Source organism: Cajanus cajan, chromosome 1, assembly GCF_000230855.2.
Source record: "Cajanus cajan strain Asha chromosome 1, NIPB_CcT2T_4, whole genome shotgun sequence".
Classification (NCBI taxonomy): Eukaryota; Viridiplantae; Streptophyta; class Magnoliopsida; order Fabales; family Fabaceae; genus Cajanus; species Cajanus cajan.
Genome location: NC_138517.1, coordinates 26,227,224 through 26,244,975, shown reverse-complemented (window position 1 = coordinate 26,244,975; position 17,752 = coordinate 26,227,224). Strand labels below are relative to the sequence as shown.

The window sequence follows — 17,752 nt, the reverse complement described above, 5'->3', positions numbered from 1 at the left end:
AAAAAATAATTAGGTATTTAAAACAAAAAATAATAAATAAATAGGTAGTAATCTCACTAAATTGTTACGCATATTATATATTTAATCACAATATTAACTGTTTTGATTTTTCAATCAACAGGATTATAACTCGTCACTTTCCATTACTTTAGAGGAAACTCCAAAACAAAAAATTATCACAGGACTTTAAAAACTGTATCTAATGCAAGCTTCATATGTCAAATGAAAATACACCCAACATCAAATATCATTCCAGTTCACATATCTTCTATTGGAACTAAAAGTAAATAAAAACATGAAGGAGAGACATCAAATCAGGAAATGATGGTCTACTTTATGGAGCCACTGATATATAACGTCAGCTCCAAACTACAGCCAAAATCCTTGTTTATGTGCATGCCATTGCCATGATTCTCTCATGCTATAAACATAAATGAAAACTGACTGTCAACACACAAAGGCCAATTAAGTAACTAATCTAACCATAAGAAATTAGATCACTACTTATGTTATACAATTTCATAAACAGTGACACATGTTATTAAAAAGATCACATAGTTCATTGGTCCATGTTAGGCAGTCCTCAGTGGTGGGGAAACCAATATCACCCCATCTCCCCTGACAAACAGGAAAGGAACTGTCCGCTTGGTAGTCTGCAATCAAAAGGAAAACAAAACGATCATCCAAGGAAATATATCCTCAAAATCAATGCAGCATGCATTTGTTAGATTAGAGCAATTCAAAGGTTGATGCAGATCGAAGATTGTAAATATGCATTTGGCATTCCCTATGTCTGAACAAAATTCAAAAGGTCCCCTCCCTTTGTTGTCTGGCATTTTTTTATTTTCACACATTTGTTTGCACTTGGCATCCAAGTTCTAAAATAATAAGGCTAATAGTGGGAGAATTAAAAAGGCCTATAGAGTATGTTTGGTACAAGTTTAGAAGAGTTTCTCTATTGGAAAAAAAAAAACTTTGTATTTTCAGTAGAAAAGCTTTTCTAAGCTTGTATCTAGATAGAATTGTAGTCTCATTTAAAAACACCCTGAAGTGTCTAGCTTTACTACACATTCTCACTGAATTAGCCATAGTTCTTTTCAAATGGTATTTACATATAAGTTATACGCTCTTCATTCATACAATGTTTCTACTTAACTGGGTAAGTCATACTCTATAATCATCTCTTCCTAAACAGAAAGAGGTAATCATGGATGCTGTCCCTCAACAATGCTTATCAACATATGAATAATCCAAAATTATTCAAATTCTCCAGCAATTATTAACATTTTTTCCATTTAGCTGCCAAAAAGGAATATAAATAAAATAATATATATATATATATATATATATGTGTGTGTGTGTGTGTATATGCGCGCGCGTATTTCTCCTTTTTGCTGTTACAACTTACCCTCACAATTTCTTCATATGTCTCATCATCAATTTCCACAGTAGTAACGATTTCTTCAACATCACCAAGAATCATATTAAGATGCTGATCATAAGCCTGCAAATTCAAGTTTGAAAACTCAGTACAAAAATGAGAAAAAGGAAAATGCATATCAAGCCAACAAAATTTTAAAGATCAAAATAATCACCAAGGGCCCATTTACTAGAAGGGAAGAAAAAGGAAATGAAATAAAGCAGATAAAAAAATTGTAAAAGATTTCTTCCCCTTACAAAATTTTACTTATGCATCCTATATACAAGATGCATATTTTCTATATATTACCATTTTCATTTGAAATAGAAGTTTATTTCCAAGAGTAATAGTAATATCACAATAGAATTACATCAAATAGACAGCATTATCCCTAGTTATGACAACAAATTATTGGTTATGTAGCAGATAAGTATTTGAGGAGAAAGAAGGACACTTCTTTCCCGTGTAATAAGACAAGCCTTGGCTGTGTACTAAATATGAATCCTTTAACAAATCTCAGGGGAAGGATATACTGCACCCACTGATCAGATCAAATACCTTTTTTTAAAAATAAATACCAACTTAAAGACCTCAAATTCATGTCTTATTTAACTTAAGAACAATGTTTAGACATGTTTGATCTATCAGGTAATTTTACACTTTGCACACAGGTGATTTTACACTTTGCCCAGAAGATGGTAGAAGCAACAAAACCATTAGAGTCCAGATCTGAAAGTTTAAAAGTTAAAAAAGTTTTATAGTTTAAGTAATGCAAAAAATTAAGTAAATTATGCCATTAGTTAGCTTAGTTAGAATTAGACATAGTAGTTGTTAGCCAGTTGCAAGTCAGACAAGCAACTTAGTTATATAGAGGTTGCATCCAGAGTTCCAGTTCAGCAATTTGACAAAGTGAAGCAGATTATTTGACTGAAATTATTAAGCACATCATAAACCTATGCATCCTTGGTTTTCAGGTTTCATGCCGAAAGTTTACCTCATAAATGATATCCATTTTCATAACAAATAGAAATCTTAAACCTATGTAGTTAATATATTTATCGTAGTTATACTTCTATCAAATGAACAAGATAGGCAACTGACAATGATGTGTAGTTTGAAAAAACCATTATAAACTCGGGTTATTTTCAAATAGGAGCCCTTCAGTAAATTAAATTACAAGCTCGTGACAATCTTATAGAAATTCAAGAAATAAACAAATGTATAAAAATACACTCCTGTCACACAAAATGCACCAAAACATTGTCCAAGTTACAGCTCTAAAAAGACCTTTACAGAACACAAAATTATTTCAATTCGTTACTCTCAAATAACCAGTGAAATTCCTTGCAGCATAAAACAACTTAGAAACCCTAAAGAGTTCATATTACATTAATTCAATCTTCAACTACCAGCACAAAAACTTCTTAGCCTACTAAGTACTAACAATGAAACAAATCTTAGAAACTAACAACCCACATTATCATTCCTCATCCCAAACCTAATTATTTTAAACAATATTTCAAAAACACTCAAATTTTCATTCAGAATCCCTTCCAAAAACCAAAATTCAGAACTAGAGATTCATTTCAACCCCCACAGGCATGTAAAATAACTCATTATTCTTATATCATTAAAACAGTGAGAAAGGTACAAACTTGCCAACCATAGCAAGGAACCCAGATTTCAATTACCTCCAAAACAACTTAAAGACTCTAAATTTTCCATCACAGAACACCCAAACACCCTATGCGTTAATGGGTAGTCACAAAAAGAGTGCAAAAGCTGAAGACTACAGAGAAAACCACCAAAATGGGGGGAAAAAAATTGAAGAATTACGTGAAGTTTGCCACGAAGCTCTCTGTCAGAACGGAGTTTGACGTAGATACGTTCGTCGAGGCTCAACCTAATGAGATCCAAAGGCTCCTTCACGGCGCTCTCTTCCTCTGTAGCCATTAATCACTTCACTACTTGTAAACCCTTTTTTTTTCACTCTTTCTGTGTTTCTTTGTTTCAGTAGTTCTTTTCTTGAGGTATTTCAAGTTTTTTTCGTCTTAACCCTCTCTTCTTGTTCTTTCTCTCTTATGTACGGTCAGAGTACTCGTGGTTTTGTGGAACTTGGGCCTGGCCCGGTCTCTTAGGGCCCATGTTTGAAAATCCTTTTAGGGTTAGTTTATTTAAAATTAAAAAATACAAAAAATAATTTTAGAAAAATGAATTTTAAAAATAAATCAAATATATTTCTTAAAAATTAGAAAATTATTTTTTTGTACATATGAGAGAATGGGAAATAAACAAACTTAAACTATTCTTATTAGTAATTAACTATCCACAAATTAGTTAGAGACGAATATTCAATGTACATTTGTGATTTTTGCATGATCACCATGTATCTATCCCCTATTGTCTTTTAGCATGTTTGAAAATCCATTCTTTTAATGTAAACGTGAAATCACTCTTTCAAAAGTATCACAATACAAAACAAGTTTTTATATCTTTTTCGCTCAATTATAAATTTGCAAAATTTTAACAACAAAACAAACATACACTTTGTCTTAGCTAAGACATCCACACATTAATTACCTTCTTATAATGTATGTTACAACTTATAAATCTAATTTCTTTCTAGAAAGTGATGAACTTTCATGACCTCGTTTTCAACTATATGATAAAACAACATTTCACCATGTATAAGACTAGAAACATTTGATGAATTTATATAGCAAATAACTTTGCTAAACCCTCGATCCCAACATAATCAAATATTATGTAGTAAAGCAAGTATCTCTACATGCATAATTGGAGTTCAATCACCATTACCATGGAAACCAAAGAGAAACTCTCCATGGTTGTTACGACAAAGACCATTGTAATTTGCTATAGAAAGATTTCCCAACACGTTGTCATCCACATTAAGAGCCATTGTGTCATGAGGTGGGAGCAGCCATGACACTAAAATTAGGTTATTTCTTGTAATCCTTAGGTCTTTATGGAAGGCTACAACATAATGGTGCAACATTGTTTGCACCTTGGCATCAATAAAACCTGCATCTACCTCTTTAGTCTCAAAGATAAGTTGATTTCTACCATACCATATGAACCACATGATCAAGGTGCATAACAACCCATGAGTTTTGACTAGATTTTTCAACCACCCATGCCAATTACCTTTCGAAAATTGTTCCTATGAAGGGTCAATCTAAAGGTTCTCTAGACCAATTTAGAGCAGAGACAACTCGATTGTTTCCATAGTATCTACACATCTCGGGCAAAAAGAAGTTATAATAATACCTCTTCTTACTAATATATCTCTTACTGGTATGGCATAGTTACAAAGCTGCCAAATAAAAAATTGTATATTTGCTAGTACAAGTTTCCAAATCCAATTCCAATGTTTAAACTCTTATCCATTCTACTTTCCATTCAACCATTTGTACGTCATTTTGTTGAATATTTGCATGAAGTATTTTTATTCCAAATTCACAAGTCTGGCATCCCCTCCGCTAAACGTGTTACCAAATCCTTTTATTTGCCATGCGATAGCCTTTGGAAAGATCATATATAAGTTGCTCAATGTCCATATGTATTGTCGTCCCAAAAATTCTTTACTTTGCAATTGACATCATGTATTTCTGCCAAGGGAACAAAACTCGCAAGTGGTTCCTTCTTATAACATTATAATATATATATATATATATATATATATATATATATATATATATATATATATATATATATATATATATATATATATATATATACACGTGTGTGTTTTATATATTATTTATGAATCAGGATTTATTGACACCGGATATAAATCTAAAACACTTATATCAAATTTTATGCTTTTAATAATTTTTTTCCATAATATAAATTTAACTAATTCAATTATTAAATCATGTGATATTATACACAAGATCATGTATGTTAAATTTCACATGATTTACACTTTTCTAAATCCGATTTTTAAAAATGAATATTTACACGTTTTAAACATCATATTATATGTTAAAATAAAATAATATAATGAAATACTAAATAATTTTTGAATTATGTAAAATTTGATATACTTAATCTTGATTATAATATCACATAATTAAACGATTGAATTAGTTAAATTTGCATTATATAAAAAAATATTAAAGATATAAGATTTGATATAATTGTTTAGAGTTACACTCAGTGTGTCAATGGATCTAACTCATTTTTTATATATTATGTAATTTAAGTTGTATTTATTTAATTTCATTTTTAAATATTTGATTAATGTATATCTTTATTTCAATGTAAAAATTATACATATATATATATATATGTATATATATATATATATATGTATATATATATATACACATATACACACATCATAATATCTCTTTTTAAAATAGTAAATATATAGTTGAGTTTCATCTTTTCAAGTATCTCTCACTTTCACTCTCACTCCCCGTCTTCCTCTCTCACTCTCCATCTCTCTTGCTCTCTCTCTTAATCTCTCTCCCTCTCCTTCTCTCTTCCCATCTCTCTCCCTCTCATATTTCTATTTATCTCTCTATTTATTGTATCTCATTATTTTTTAACCTTATCAATTTTAATAATATTATTAAAATCTATTTTATTTCTATAATTTAATGATATTTTTAACACTTGTTTATTTAATTTTTTTTGGATGAAATGAAATAATATATTTTAATCCTTCTTAATTATAAGGTAGTAGTTTTCTTTATTTATTTCTTTTTGTTGAATTATGTATTTAAATAACTTTAACTATAAATTTTTAACTTTTTGAAATAGTTTAAGTTTTATCAAATACAAATATTATTATATGAAAAGATGTGTTTATATATGTAATTAACTTTTTATTATCTTCAAAAAAGTAATTAGATCTTAAAAAAAAGTTTAATGTTATATTTGTAATAAGATTTGAGCAAATAAAATATATCCAATGTGGTTATTTTGATAAAGAATATTTTTGTAAAAATATGTATATACCCAAAAATATGTTATTCTAACCAAATATGAAAATCTTTAATTCTTGAAAATTTTATATGAATATTCTCATGAATCTTTATGAGTAACTAAACAAATTTTTATCTATTCCCAGAAATCATAATTTCCAAGATTTGTAATTACTAGGAATCATGATTCATCAGTATGAAAAAATTTCTCTCCTACTAAATGTCCCCTGAGCATTACAAAGTACTAGTCTCAAACATTGTAGTGGACTTCCCAAGTATAACAAGTGTCTTCCATCTTAACAACACGAGAAGGTTGAATGTAACAAGTGTTTTGATGCAATCATGCCTAGGGACCAAGTCTACAAGGAGTCAAGAAGAGTAGACTAGACATAAAAAAAGGAAGACCTAAGCTCATGTTGAGCTTTAGGTTTTAATAATAATTCATTTTTTCTTGATTGTAAATATTTCTTTTATTTTGATCTTGTATTTTGGGTCAATTAGAATAAGAATTTATTTTCTTGTAACTTTTTAGGGGTATACCTAGTATTCTTGGGGGTGCAACTAGAAATTGAAAAATGTACTAATTAGATTTGTTTAGGCCAAGAAAGCGAAGAGAACATTTTTTTTTCCTTGAGTGGTACATCCACTTTGGAGTTCCTACTCCCCCTAGCTTTATAGAAGCCTACCTAGCTACATGTTCGATACATAGTCACGCCTTCTATATGTTTGCTTCTATACCTTTTTTCTTACCTCCACGCCCTTTTATCACACCTACCACACCTTGCCACACGTTTTTTTCTCATTAGCTAGTGTGGATCTAATGATTATGGAGTCTAAATTCAAATTCTAATTTGAAATTCTAATTTAGACAATCATGGTTAGTTAGCTTGAGTACAAATTAACTAAATTATGGTCTACTTGATCATAGTTTACTTAACTTGTACCACAAGCTAACCAAGCTGATATATAGGTGTCTCCTCCATGTAATTCATTACTTTAGAGCATATAAGAATGAAAATGGAGTTTTTCTCTCAACTTTTAAGAGTCTTTGAGTTCCTTTTACATACAACCTTGAAAAAGATACATTGGGAGACAAATGTAGGAGGAACAAAGCATTTGTTGTAGGAGTAGCTTTTTGCTCGTCACATAGAGGTACAACATGTGTTTTGTCCTTTAATGCCAAGTAGAAGTGAAAACATTGATACAACTATCCTTGTACAGTGTGGGTTTTCATATTACCCCTTTTGGATATGCATTTATAAAATGTTGTTTTTAGTCATATTAGTATAACTAACACAAAGACAACTTTCTTTTCTACATAAAACAAAATAAGAATTTTTTTTCTTCTTAAAACTATGTATATGTTAGTTGCATGGATAAATATACAATATGATATAATATTCATACATTTTTTGAGTTCATCATACTAAGCATGTATATTCCAACACTTAGAATATAAACAAGAATAAATAATTAGGCGTTTAGCTATTAAAAACTATTAAATGGTCTAGTGAAACTTGTTAGAAAATAATGAATGAGAGTATTGTATCATGAAACTAGTCACTGTCCTAAAAGCAAACTAAAAAAGCACTCAAGGTTTACACATAGTTTATACAACATCATGTTTGAACTCATTCAATATAAAAAGTAATAAAGATAAAGCAACATGGAGTTATTGGGAGCAAAAGAATGGTTAAAGAAAAAAGGGTAACAAAGAAAAACAGAGTGATCGAATAAGAGAGTAAGCATAAAAGAATCTTTTTTCAAAAGAAAAATAAATAAATTAAAAGAGTATATAGAGAACTGATTTTATTTTAAAAAATAATGAGGTGTATTTATTAATAAAAGCAAGTGTAACTTGCCATTCAATGACATTCATATATTAAAGAAGTTTAGAAGAGTTTCAATCATGTTTCAAATAAATGTGTATATACACTTTAGTTTTCTATGTTTCAATGTTTTTCTTTTTTCATGATTCTAAGTCGTGATGATCCTATTATTATATCATGAAAGATTCGCACAACATGATTAATGCAATATTGAAGTTGTTAAATCATTAAAGTCAAAGCAATTTTGGTTGTGGTCCATTTGCTCATCCTTTATGTTTGTAGTTTTCATTATTGTTGCTTGTATCAAATCAACATTAGACTCATTGGCTTTCAAAGGAGTCCTTTATTTTAACCATTTTCCACTATTAATTTGCACAAAATAAAATAAATGAAAAACATTTTGTAAAATCAAGAATTAACATATTAATTCTGTAAACTCAAAAACTAAAAATCTTTGCTTACAATTTCAAGAAATAGAACAAAAATTTACCTATTTCCTTAATCCAAACATATACTCTAAGCATAAGAAATATCACTGAATCTGCCACCTTTTTGTGTTACCGATCTTGTCAAGTGGAGCTTTGGTTTTTGTTTTATTGCAATGAATAATTGGTTTTTCTTTTCCATGGTCAATATAGTTTTGCCTTTTTATCAGTTGTATGTGTTAATTTCGCCAATGTTCGTTTTCTAGGGAATTCTCTACTCATATGATTTGAGGTTTGAATTTAAATTACCATTCTTTCTCTAATACTAATTCGATCTCAAGAACCTAACCACCCAAGCCAATCAACATATTTATTGTTAACTACTTCGCCTCCAACACCTCCAATATATAAACTGATGAGACAAACGATCTTCATAGATTTAATTTGTCCAAGTCAATCAAAATTGACCGGTTTGATTTATTTTTCCTCCCAGCAACAAATTGATCCGTAAACAACACCTCCAATAAGCAACTTATTTTGTTCATAAACTGAAAATTGAGGTGCCTATGATAAATCATCGCCACATTAATTTATAAACACATTAAAATGACAAATAAGTTTAGGCAAAATTGCATTCACCCTCTTGGATTAACATCATTAGTTAAAATGAAAGATAAAAATAAAAAAATAAAAAAAAAGTTAATTCATGTTCTATTAATCATAAACAAATTTATTCTTCGTTTCTAAATTATGTATAATAACATCGTCTTTATAAAAAAAATCATTGTTCTCCAATTTTAAAAATAATAACTTTTCAGTCCATTCTTTGAAATGATTTCTTGAAATTAATATATTTTTTTAATCACAACATATTTAGAATATATGTGCACTTGCATTAATAATTTGTACTCTCTTAATAGTATATAAATAGTATTATATGTATCACTTAGATAAATAAATAAATTAATTAAAAATTAGAGGAAAAGTGAATCATTTAAAATAACATCAAAGAGATCAATACAATTTTCCCATAGCCCAAGATAAGCATGAAAGTACTCACCAAAATTCGATAAGCCCACTAAAGGCCTAAACAAATGTGTTATAGAATATTTTAAGATTGAAGCTCAATTCCTCAACTAGATTTCCATGCTAAACAATGTGTCTCTACCTCATCATTATGGATTTCTCTATGAACCATTCACATCAAAATCACATTTCCCTTATCTCTAAACGTGAGAACTGCATATGGAATTAAGACCCACATGGAAGCCACCCCAAATCTAAAAAATAGTAGACATGCGTAGGGAAGCCTCAATACAACATATCATCCATGCTGCCCACAACCATCTTCTCCAAGTCTTCCTGGGACAACAAGGTTTTCTTGCCAGTGCCACCAGTTTTATCATATGGCTGGGCCATTTTCCTGAGAAACTGCATTTAACAGACAAGAAAAGTGTAATTATGCAATCATACTATTGGATATGGTATCACTAACAAGCAACTTCAACAAGGTCACAAACAATTCCAACATCAACCAGTGCGTACATATATGCATGCATGCATCTGGGCATACATATTTTCTAGTTAAACTGTGAAGCAAGGTATACAAGATCATTAAATCAAGTGCACAACAAGAGGATCAAGGGACTTAATTGCTACTACTAACACTTGGCAATTTGACACAATCATACTTGAGATAGAATAGCAGCGTAATTAATTTGAAGGGAAATAACCAGAAAAAGGAGAATAAAAAAGGGGAAAATGTAACATAAACCAAAAACAAGATGCTCTAACATCCATGAGATTGTATGCAAGTGACTACACATGCTTCAAACCAGAAGTACAAGGACTGACCTCACGTGCTATATGCAAAGCCATGTCTGTGCTCAAGTTGAGGTGGGCATCATGTAAATGAGAGAGTATCCAACTAGGCAATTTTGAACGTTTGTCATGACGACTATACCTGCAGAGTGCAGAAGTTATAACCAACAATCTATTACTATCAAAATTCTGTCAAAGAGAAAACTAGAAGCAAACCTATCCATCATAAATCCTGAAGTCAGTGAGAGTGATGATGTGCACAAAAAATGATATCCATTTGCTATTTTACCCAAGCAACAAAAATGTAGACTAGGGTATTAATTCATGCAGACCTTTAAAGTTGAAATTTGCTATTTCCTATATAATGTATAGAATTTGTAACCAAGACATTTACCAATTTTTTGCTGATTAGATCAGTATCTAAATTAAACATGTCATGGCATGAAAGAACATATTTCTTTCTTTTCTTAACAAACTAGATTATACATCTTGTCACGGGTTCTTTTGGTTTTTCATTCATTATTAGAGACACAATAACTTCCAACCGATTTCAGGACAAAGTCCATAAAGTTACAAAAAGATAGTTCATTGTGCTTTGTGTTTTTTTAATCAAAACTAGAAACTAGCAAGTTGCAAACTTTTAGAGGCTAAATCAAATCAAATTATAAACAATTGCTTAAGTTCAGCATAGAATACCAAAAGCAGCCCTCACATTTTCCTAAAATGCACTACTGTGTTTATGGAAGAAAAGGGATGTAATGATACTAACCTTTTGTCTGCAAAAATCATCATTCCATAATCAGCCTTTGAACGGATTACACGACCCACACACTGAGCAGCTTGTCTCTGTTTAAGCAGAAATAATTTTCACTATGTTTTAGGAATCTGGTGATCAAATTATAAGCAACAATTATACGAGAGAGAAACACACCAATGCATCAAAAGTCAGAAAATCTCCTTCCTTAATTTGAAAAGTATCCCGTAGATACTCCAGGCGTGCAAGCAAAATCCTGAAAAATTATTACCCTAATAAATTCTGGAACCGGACATTTAACCTCCACAATTTTGACAAGATAAAGAAATACAACAGTTCTAAATTACCCTTATTCAGAAATTTAGTCAAATGAAACTCACTTGCTTAATGTGTATTGAAAAGGAACCCCGAACATGATTACTAGTCGACCATAATGACGATCAAAATCTATACCTTCAGCAACCTTTCCCCTGCAAAAAGTACATATATTGTTAGGCTCAGATGACCTTGATAAATAGGTAAAGTAGTATACAATTACAGCAACTCGTAGCCAAATTAGTAAATGAAAAAGAAAATTCCTCTTTTATAGACAATCAAAGTAATGGATTAGATCATACAAGAGTGTTAAGCGAAAAAACAGCAATATCACATATTAAGAAATAAAGAAAGTAGAGCCAATCATGCCATGATTGTTTAGCCATGTGAGAAGAATACCAATAAAAGCCCTTACTAGTAATAAGAGTTTAATCAAGTGAACTAAAGGACAAGTCAATAGTTAGATATAGGGGAAGATCCCGAAAAACACCAGGTGAAACCATTAAAAGCAACTGATATCGAAATGGCCTCTATGAAAATAGATTTTTGACAAAACACAATGGCAGCATATGAATATATGATCCATGTAGCCAACCACACCTAATGAGAAAACACTTTTGTTGTTGTATATGACTCAACAAAAAGGAGCTTCAAAGAGGCATAAGAAATTAATTAACCAAATCACTAATTAGATGGAAGAGGTTTGGCTTTAAAACTTCCACATGAAATTCTGTGAATGATTGGTTTTGATATACAGCCACCATGTATAAATCCTTTAGTGCACTTCTCTTATCAAATAATGAAATAAGATGCAGAAATTGTTTTAGCAATATTATCCAAATATTTGCCAACAAAACATTTTGTGCCTATAATATCCGACAGGTCAATTGGTGCCAAGGCTGTCAAAATCAAATTTTCGACATTGAAATGGAGGGAGCATCACAAACTAAAGTGTAAAAGAAAATAGATGCAGCTGGCAGAGCATGCCTAGTAACCCAAATACAGAGTGCAATGAAAGCATCAAACTTCACTTCTGCCTTCAACCACATACAGAAGGCAAAAACAGAAGAGAACCAGAAAGGCTCAAAAGGCAAATGTAGAGGACAAATAAAGAACTAGATTGAGGTTGAGGAAGGCAACATTATGCACATCAACAATCAAAAAAGATCTTTTTTTTAAAAAACAGGTCACACAACCCAACCCAGTTCATTTGCAGCTACAAACACGCATTTTGGAGCAATGATCCAATGATTCAATGCTTTGGAGCAACAATCCAGCATCCAACCATGGAGCATTTTCTGCTAGGTTAGTGAGTTCGCAAGGGAGGCAAAAAGACATTGGATCATATGATCCTACACGTTGGATTGTAATTTTGACAACATTGGTTAGTGATATACTACTATGTATGTCATTTAATATTTAATATGCTACCAAAGAAAGTGCATATTTCCCTTTTCGTTATAAAGAGAGTGTAGTTTAGTTAATCTTACATAAAAAACCCAGGAGGATATGTTTCTGTTATCGTACCTAGCAACAGAAAAAAAGATAGCACCTCTTCCACAATCACAAGCTTTGCGGTAGTTGTCAAGAGCCAACGTAGTTTCTACCACATCCTGAGTCTCAATAAACACTAGTTTATGTTGCATTATTTCCTGCAAAAATGATAATTTTACACTACTAGTAAACGAACTGGAAATTAAAAAAATAAATAATTAATTAGTTCCCTCACCTTTAAAATTCCAGTTTCATTCCAGGTATTGACTATCCCATCCATATAAGAGTAACTAACAAAGAAACACACAATCCCATCTGGAACAACTGAAGCCATCTCCAATAAGAGCCTTCCATAATTCCTAACTACACCCAGATCACTTCTCATATCAAATTTCGTACTGACTGGGAGCTGATCACTGAAACAAGAAACATTAAATATTAAAAAGGAAACCAAGGGGGAAGTAAAAGAGGTGAGGTCTTTTTAAAGCAAATCAGAGATTAAAAATATATTAACAAGGTTTATTTTACAATATGGAGGAGCAAATAATGGGAATACCTGCCGCGGGTAAGTACCATAGGACATATACAATCTCTTGTTAAGGACATAGTAAAACTTCGACTGACAACAGGATTGAAATTTAGAAGGCGAGGGTACAGATCTATTGGGCTTAGTGTGCCAGATGTAATCACAACAGACTGAAATCGCTCGAAAACTGGCTTAATGGCGAGAGAAGCATCATGGCAACAAAGCTGAAATGTTGTTAATGAAAAAAGAATAAGAAAAAGTGTACTGGATGCACGCTAGAAATAAATAAATGTTGCATAACAAAACTACTTTTAAGGTTAAAATAGCAATAGAGTAAAAAAAAAAATTCAAAACAACAATGCTAACCTGCAATACTGGATCAGGAATGTGTGGCATTCGCTCATCAAAAGGTTCAATTATAATAGAAAAACCACGAGCATATGTTCCCACAAGGGTGGCAAAATCACATATAGTTTGGATATGAAGGAACTCGTCAGTGTCTGTAATTTCCAACGTCATCATCAATGAATGAAGGCGGTCATAGCAGAACTTTAGTGCTTTTTGGTCAATTCCAGCATGGTTAAGAACAGAGACAACAAAGCTAACAGGGCTCTCCTTCTCCACATTCTCAGTTTCCAAGCGCCCTTCAAGGTATTGAACTAACCTACGTAAAACATGAATAAAATGCTCAGCTCGACGAATATTTCCGGGTACAGCCTCCTTTAGTATATCATCAGGCAAGGCTGGATTTGCAAGCCAGCCATCAGTAGCTATGAAAAAAAGAGAAGTTTTAGTTAGTGATGACCAGTGGTAACACAAAGACATCAATAACAAAATTGACAACCAGACATACCAGGCAGGTCTCCTCTTAGTGCCAAACCTTCAACAAGCCTATTGTATTCAGCACGAAGTCTACCTGCATCAGTGGCCTTGAACCTTCCTACCAGTTCAAATTCCGATAGTCAAGAGAAACTGAATCAAATTTCAGCAACGGGTACAAATGAAAAATAAAGCAATAATGGCACTATTGCAAATGGAAAGGGGGAGGAATTCCAAGTGCCCCTAGGTAAAGTTTGACCCTTCATAATTCTTCCTTTTATGAATCAACCTAACCAATGTAGGAATAGAAAAATAATTGTAATTTCACAGAAGTTTCCAAATTCACCAGAATCATTAAATTCTTTTAATTTATTCTCCCATGCTACCCTATATAAGTTTTCATATTGGAAAATTGGCACCATACAAAAGGAGAAAGCTAGAAACAGCACATACTTGTCAATTTCCTGACGCATCCTACTAAGGTTTCTTCTGGCACCTTCAATAGTCTGCCTCCTCACACTCACACTAAGCGCTTCAATACAAACATTATCAATATTATGAGCTTCATCAAACACAACAACAGACTCTTTTTGCATCTCCTTAGATATTATGCCAGCCACCTTCGGATCAAGCAAATACTGATAACTATACACTACCACGTTGGCAAACTGCACCATATGCCGTGCCAAAAAGTAAGGACACCACCCCTTCTCCTTCCCAAAGGCTCTCAGGTCCTACAATCAACATACACATTCAGTTTCAAACATTTCAAAACTTTTGGTAAAAATCATAAAGCACAACCAATAAAAATTGAAAATTTTCAGTCTGGTCCACACTTAAAATCCAAACATTTCAGAAACAGCAAACATTCAAAACTAATCAAACTCAATTTTCTTTTTATCCATTCAGTAGACTACAAATACTCAGAATTTGAACATTTTAGAATTGGTTAACATCCTAAACCTTAAAACCCAATCTTTCAAGCAACCACAAAACCCAAACACTCCAAAATCATAGAAGATTGAAACTTGTTAATAAATAAATAAAATCTTCTAATCAGCCATGTTAAAAATAAGAAAGAAAAACATTTTAAAAACCAATCCATAACCAAAACTCCACAACATCAAGGTTTTTGGAGACTCAGTGACCACAACAATTGCAGTCACATTGACCTCATTTACCCATAATAAGGTTTTAAAAACCGATCCACAACCAAAACTCCGCAATATCAAGGTTTTTGGAGTCTCTGCAACCGCAACAATTGCAGCAAATTAACCACATTTGTCTGTAACATCCCACAATATCAAGGACTGCGACCAAAACCACAACCCCAATTTAAAACCTTGCTCACAGATATCAAACAAACACCCAAAAGGGCCAAAACCAATCAAAACCAAATTCCTTTTCATCCAAACAAATCCCAAACACCTCACACCCATGGAATGATGCAACATCCAAAGCCCCATCAAAACCAAACCCTTCACTCATAACCCAACCAAAACCAAACCCCAACCTGCAAAGTGTAAACCCCGGGAGGCAGAACCGCAGACGACCCCGCCCTCTCATACTGCTCAAAAAACTCACAAGTCGGGACCGCAGGGTTCTCCGCGGCCAGCGCCCGGACCCACGTGGCCGTCAGTTTCCGGCAGCCGGCGTCAACGGAGTCGCGGTTCTCGGCGGCGAGGACGCGCGAATTGACGCAGAGATTCTTCCGCGAGGACAAGCCGAGGGCGAGGATCCTGGCGGCGGGGCCGAGGTGGCGGAGCTGGTAGTCGTGGAGGAGGCGGAGCTCGGCGAGCGTCTTCTCCATCTCGTGCACGGTGCGGGTGCAGTAGAGGAGCTTGAGGGGGGAATTGGGCTTGGAGAGGACGTAGCTGGTGATGAGGGAGAGCAAGGCGATGGTTTTTCCGGTGCCGGTGGGCATTTCGAGGAGGCAGTGGCCCTTGGCGTCGAGGGCGCGTTTGAGCTCCACCATGTAGGAGAATTGCTCCGGGTAGATGTTGTCGTAGGGGAAGTACACTGTCACGTCCTCGATTTCGAACTTCATTTTGGGCTTTTGGGGTGTTTGTCTGGGGAATGTGGTGAGAGATTGGGGTTGGGTTAGGGATCGGACATGAACGGTGGAGAAGAAGGTTTTAGGGTTTGCAACACTGTGGCGGAGGGAATTGGTTTTGAGAAGGGAGGCCCAGGGAATGGAGGCAGCTGAGGTAATAGACTAATAGAGTGAGAAGGGCAGTAGTAGTTGGTACATGTGAATTATGTTAAAATTTCCAAAGACAGTTTTCTTTTGTATCATTTACAAATTTCGGAGTTCCTATAGTATCTTAAAATTGATAATAATGATTAATTTATGTTTATATGTTAATTAAATATTATTTTAATATAAATACGCATTAAATTTAATAAGAGAAATTCTAATGAAATAAAATGTCGAGGTTTTAGATAGTATAAAATGTATTATCCATTCCAGCTTAATCTCAAGTTGATTTGGATGAACTTAGACTTTGAAATTGAATTAGTATATTTTTAGGATAAATTTAAGTTATGTTTTGGGTCATCAAACTCGATTTAATACATAATATTATCTTAAAAAGTATAAATTTTATTAAATTATTGTGTATAAATTGATTTAATTATTAAAAAAAATTATAATATAGTATTATATTCATAATAAAATTATTTATTTTAAAAAAATTAATAAAATATTCCTAAATTTATGTTTTTCACTTATTTTAATTTATAATTTAACTATGCATAATGCTAAAACTAATATAGTGTTTCAAAGTTGAGTTGACCTGACTTTATCTTATATATTTTCAGGCCTTCCTTGAGTTAGGTTTGGGTTTAAAAATATGGTCGGTCAAAAAGTGTGTCAGGCTTGGATAGGTGAGGTCTAACTCGACTTATGCTCACTCCTATATAGTATATTTCCCTCGACTCATGCTCACCCCTAGATAGTATATTTCTCTCATGTAATGTAGTAGTGCATTCAAAATCACTAAATGATGGAGATTTTACTGAGACAAAAGATACAAAAAAGAAGTAAAAAGTAGCCTAGAAAATCAAAGGGTTTGGGATATAAGGTTTGGAAGAATTAGGTTTTGCAATTGCATTTTAATGTGTACAAAGCTTTCTGATATATACAAGTGGAGAATCCATGAATTAAAGATGTCGATACAAAATCAGCTATGATATTTCCTAATATATCTGAGAAGATTATGACACATTAGTTAACAATAATAATAAAATATGTATCAATATAAATGGATTGTGTGTATATGAATTAATGATAAAGTGAAATTTTCACGTGTTTATATATCCCTTTAAGATGAAATTGCCATCCATAACATACATCTTGATTGTAAGATCTTTCAATCGAGCTATGGAAAAAGGCTTT

General features: G+C 32.5%; 2 protein-coding genes across 2 annotated transcripts; both read right to left on the bottom strand.

Annotated features, from left to right (window-relative positions):
* Positions 1-216: 216 nt before the first annotated feature.
* On the bottom strand, positions 217-3,481 carry LOC109817296 (sm-like protein LSM3A). The gene is made up of 3 exons (XM_020382515.3): positions 3,257-3,481; positions 1,409-1,504; positions 217-653 (listed from the first exon to the last, which is right to left on the bottom strand). The coding sequence occupies exons 1-3, from the start codon at positions 3,371-3,373 to the stop codon at positions 573-575; spliced, it is 294 nt and encodes a 97-aa protein (XP_020238104.1). The 5' UTR covers positions 3,374-3,481; the 3' UTR covers positions 217-572.
* A 6,091-nt stretch (positions 3,482-9,572) lies between these two features.
* Positions 9,573-16,617, bottom strand: UVH6 (RAD3-like DNA-binding helicase protein). Its single transcript, XM_020382514.3, has 12 exons — positions 15,869-16,617; positions 14,809-15,089; positions 14,390-14,472; positions 13,903-14,306; positions 13,567-13,760; positions 13,246-13,426; positions 13,044-13,168; positions 11,582-11,671; positions 11,379-11,457; positions 11,217-11,293; positions 10,481-10,589; positions 9,573-10,057 (listed from the first exon to the last, which is right to left on the bottom strand). Exons 1-12 carry the CDS (start codon positions 16,400-16,402, stop codon positions 9,938-9,940), a joined length of 2,277 nt encoding a protein of 758 aa, XP_020238103.1. The 5' UTR covers positions 16,403-16,617; the 3' UTR covers positions 9,573-9,937.
* Between the last annotated feature and the right edge of the window lie 1,135 nt (positions 16,618-17,752).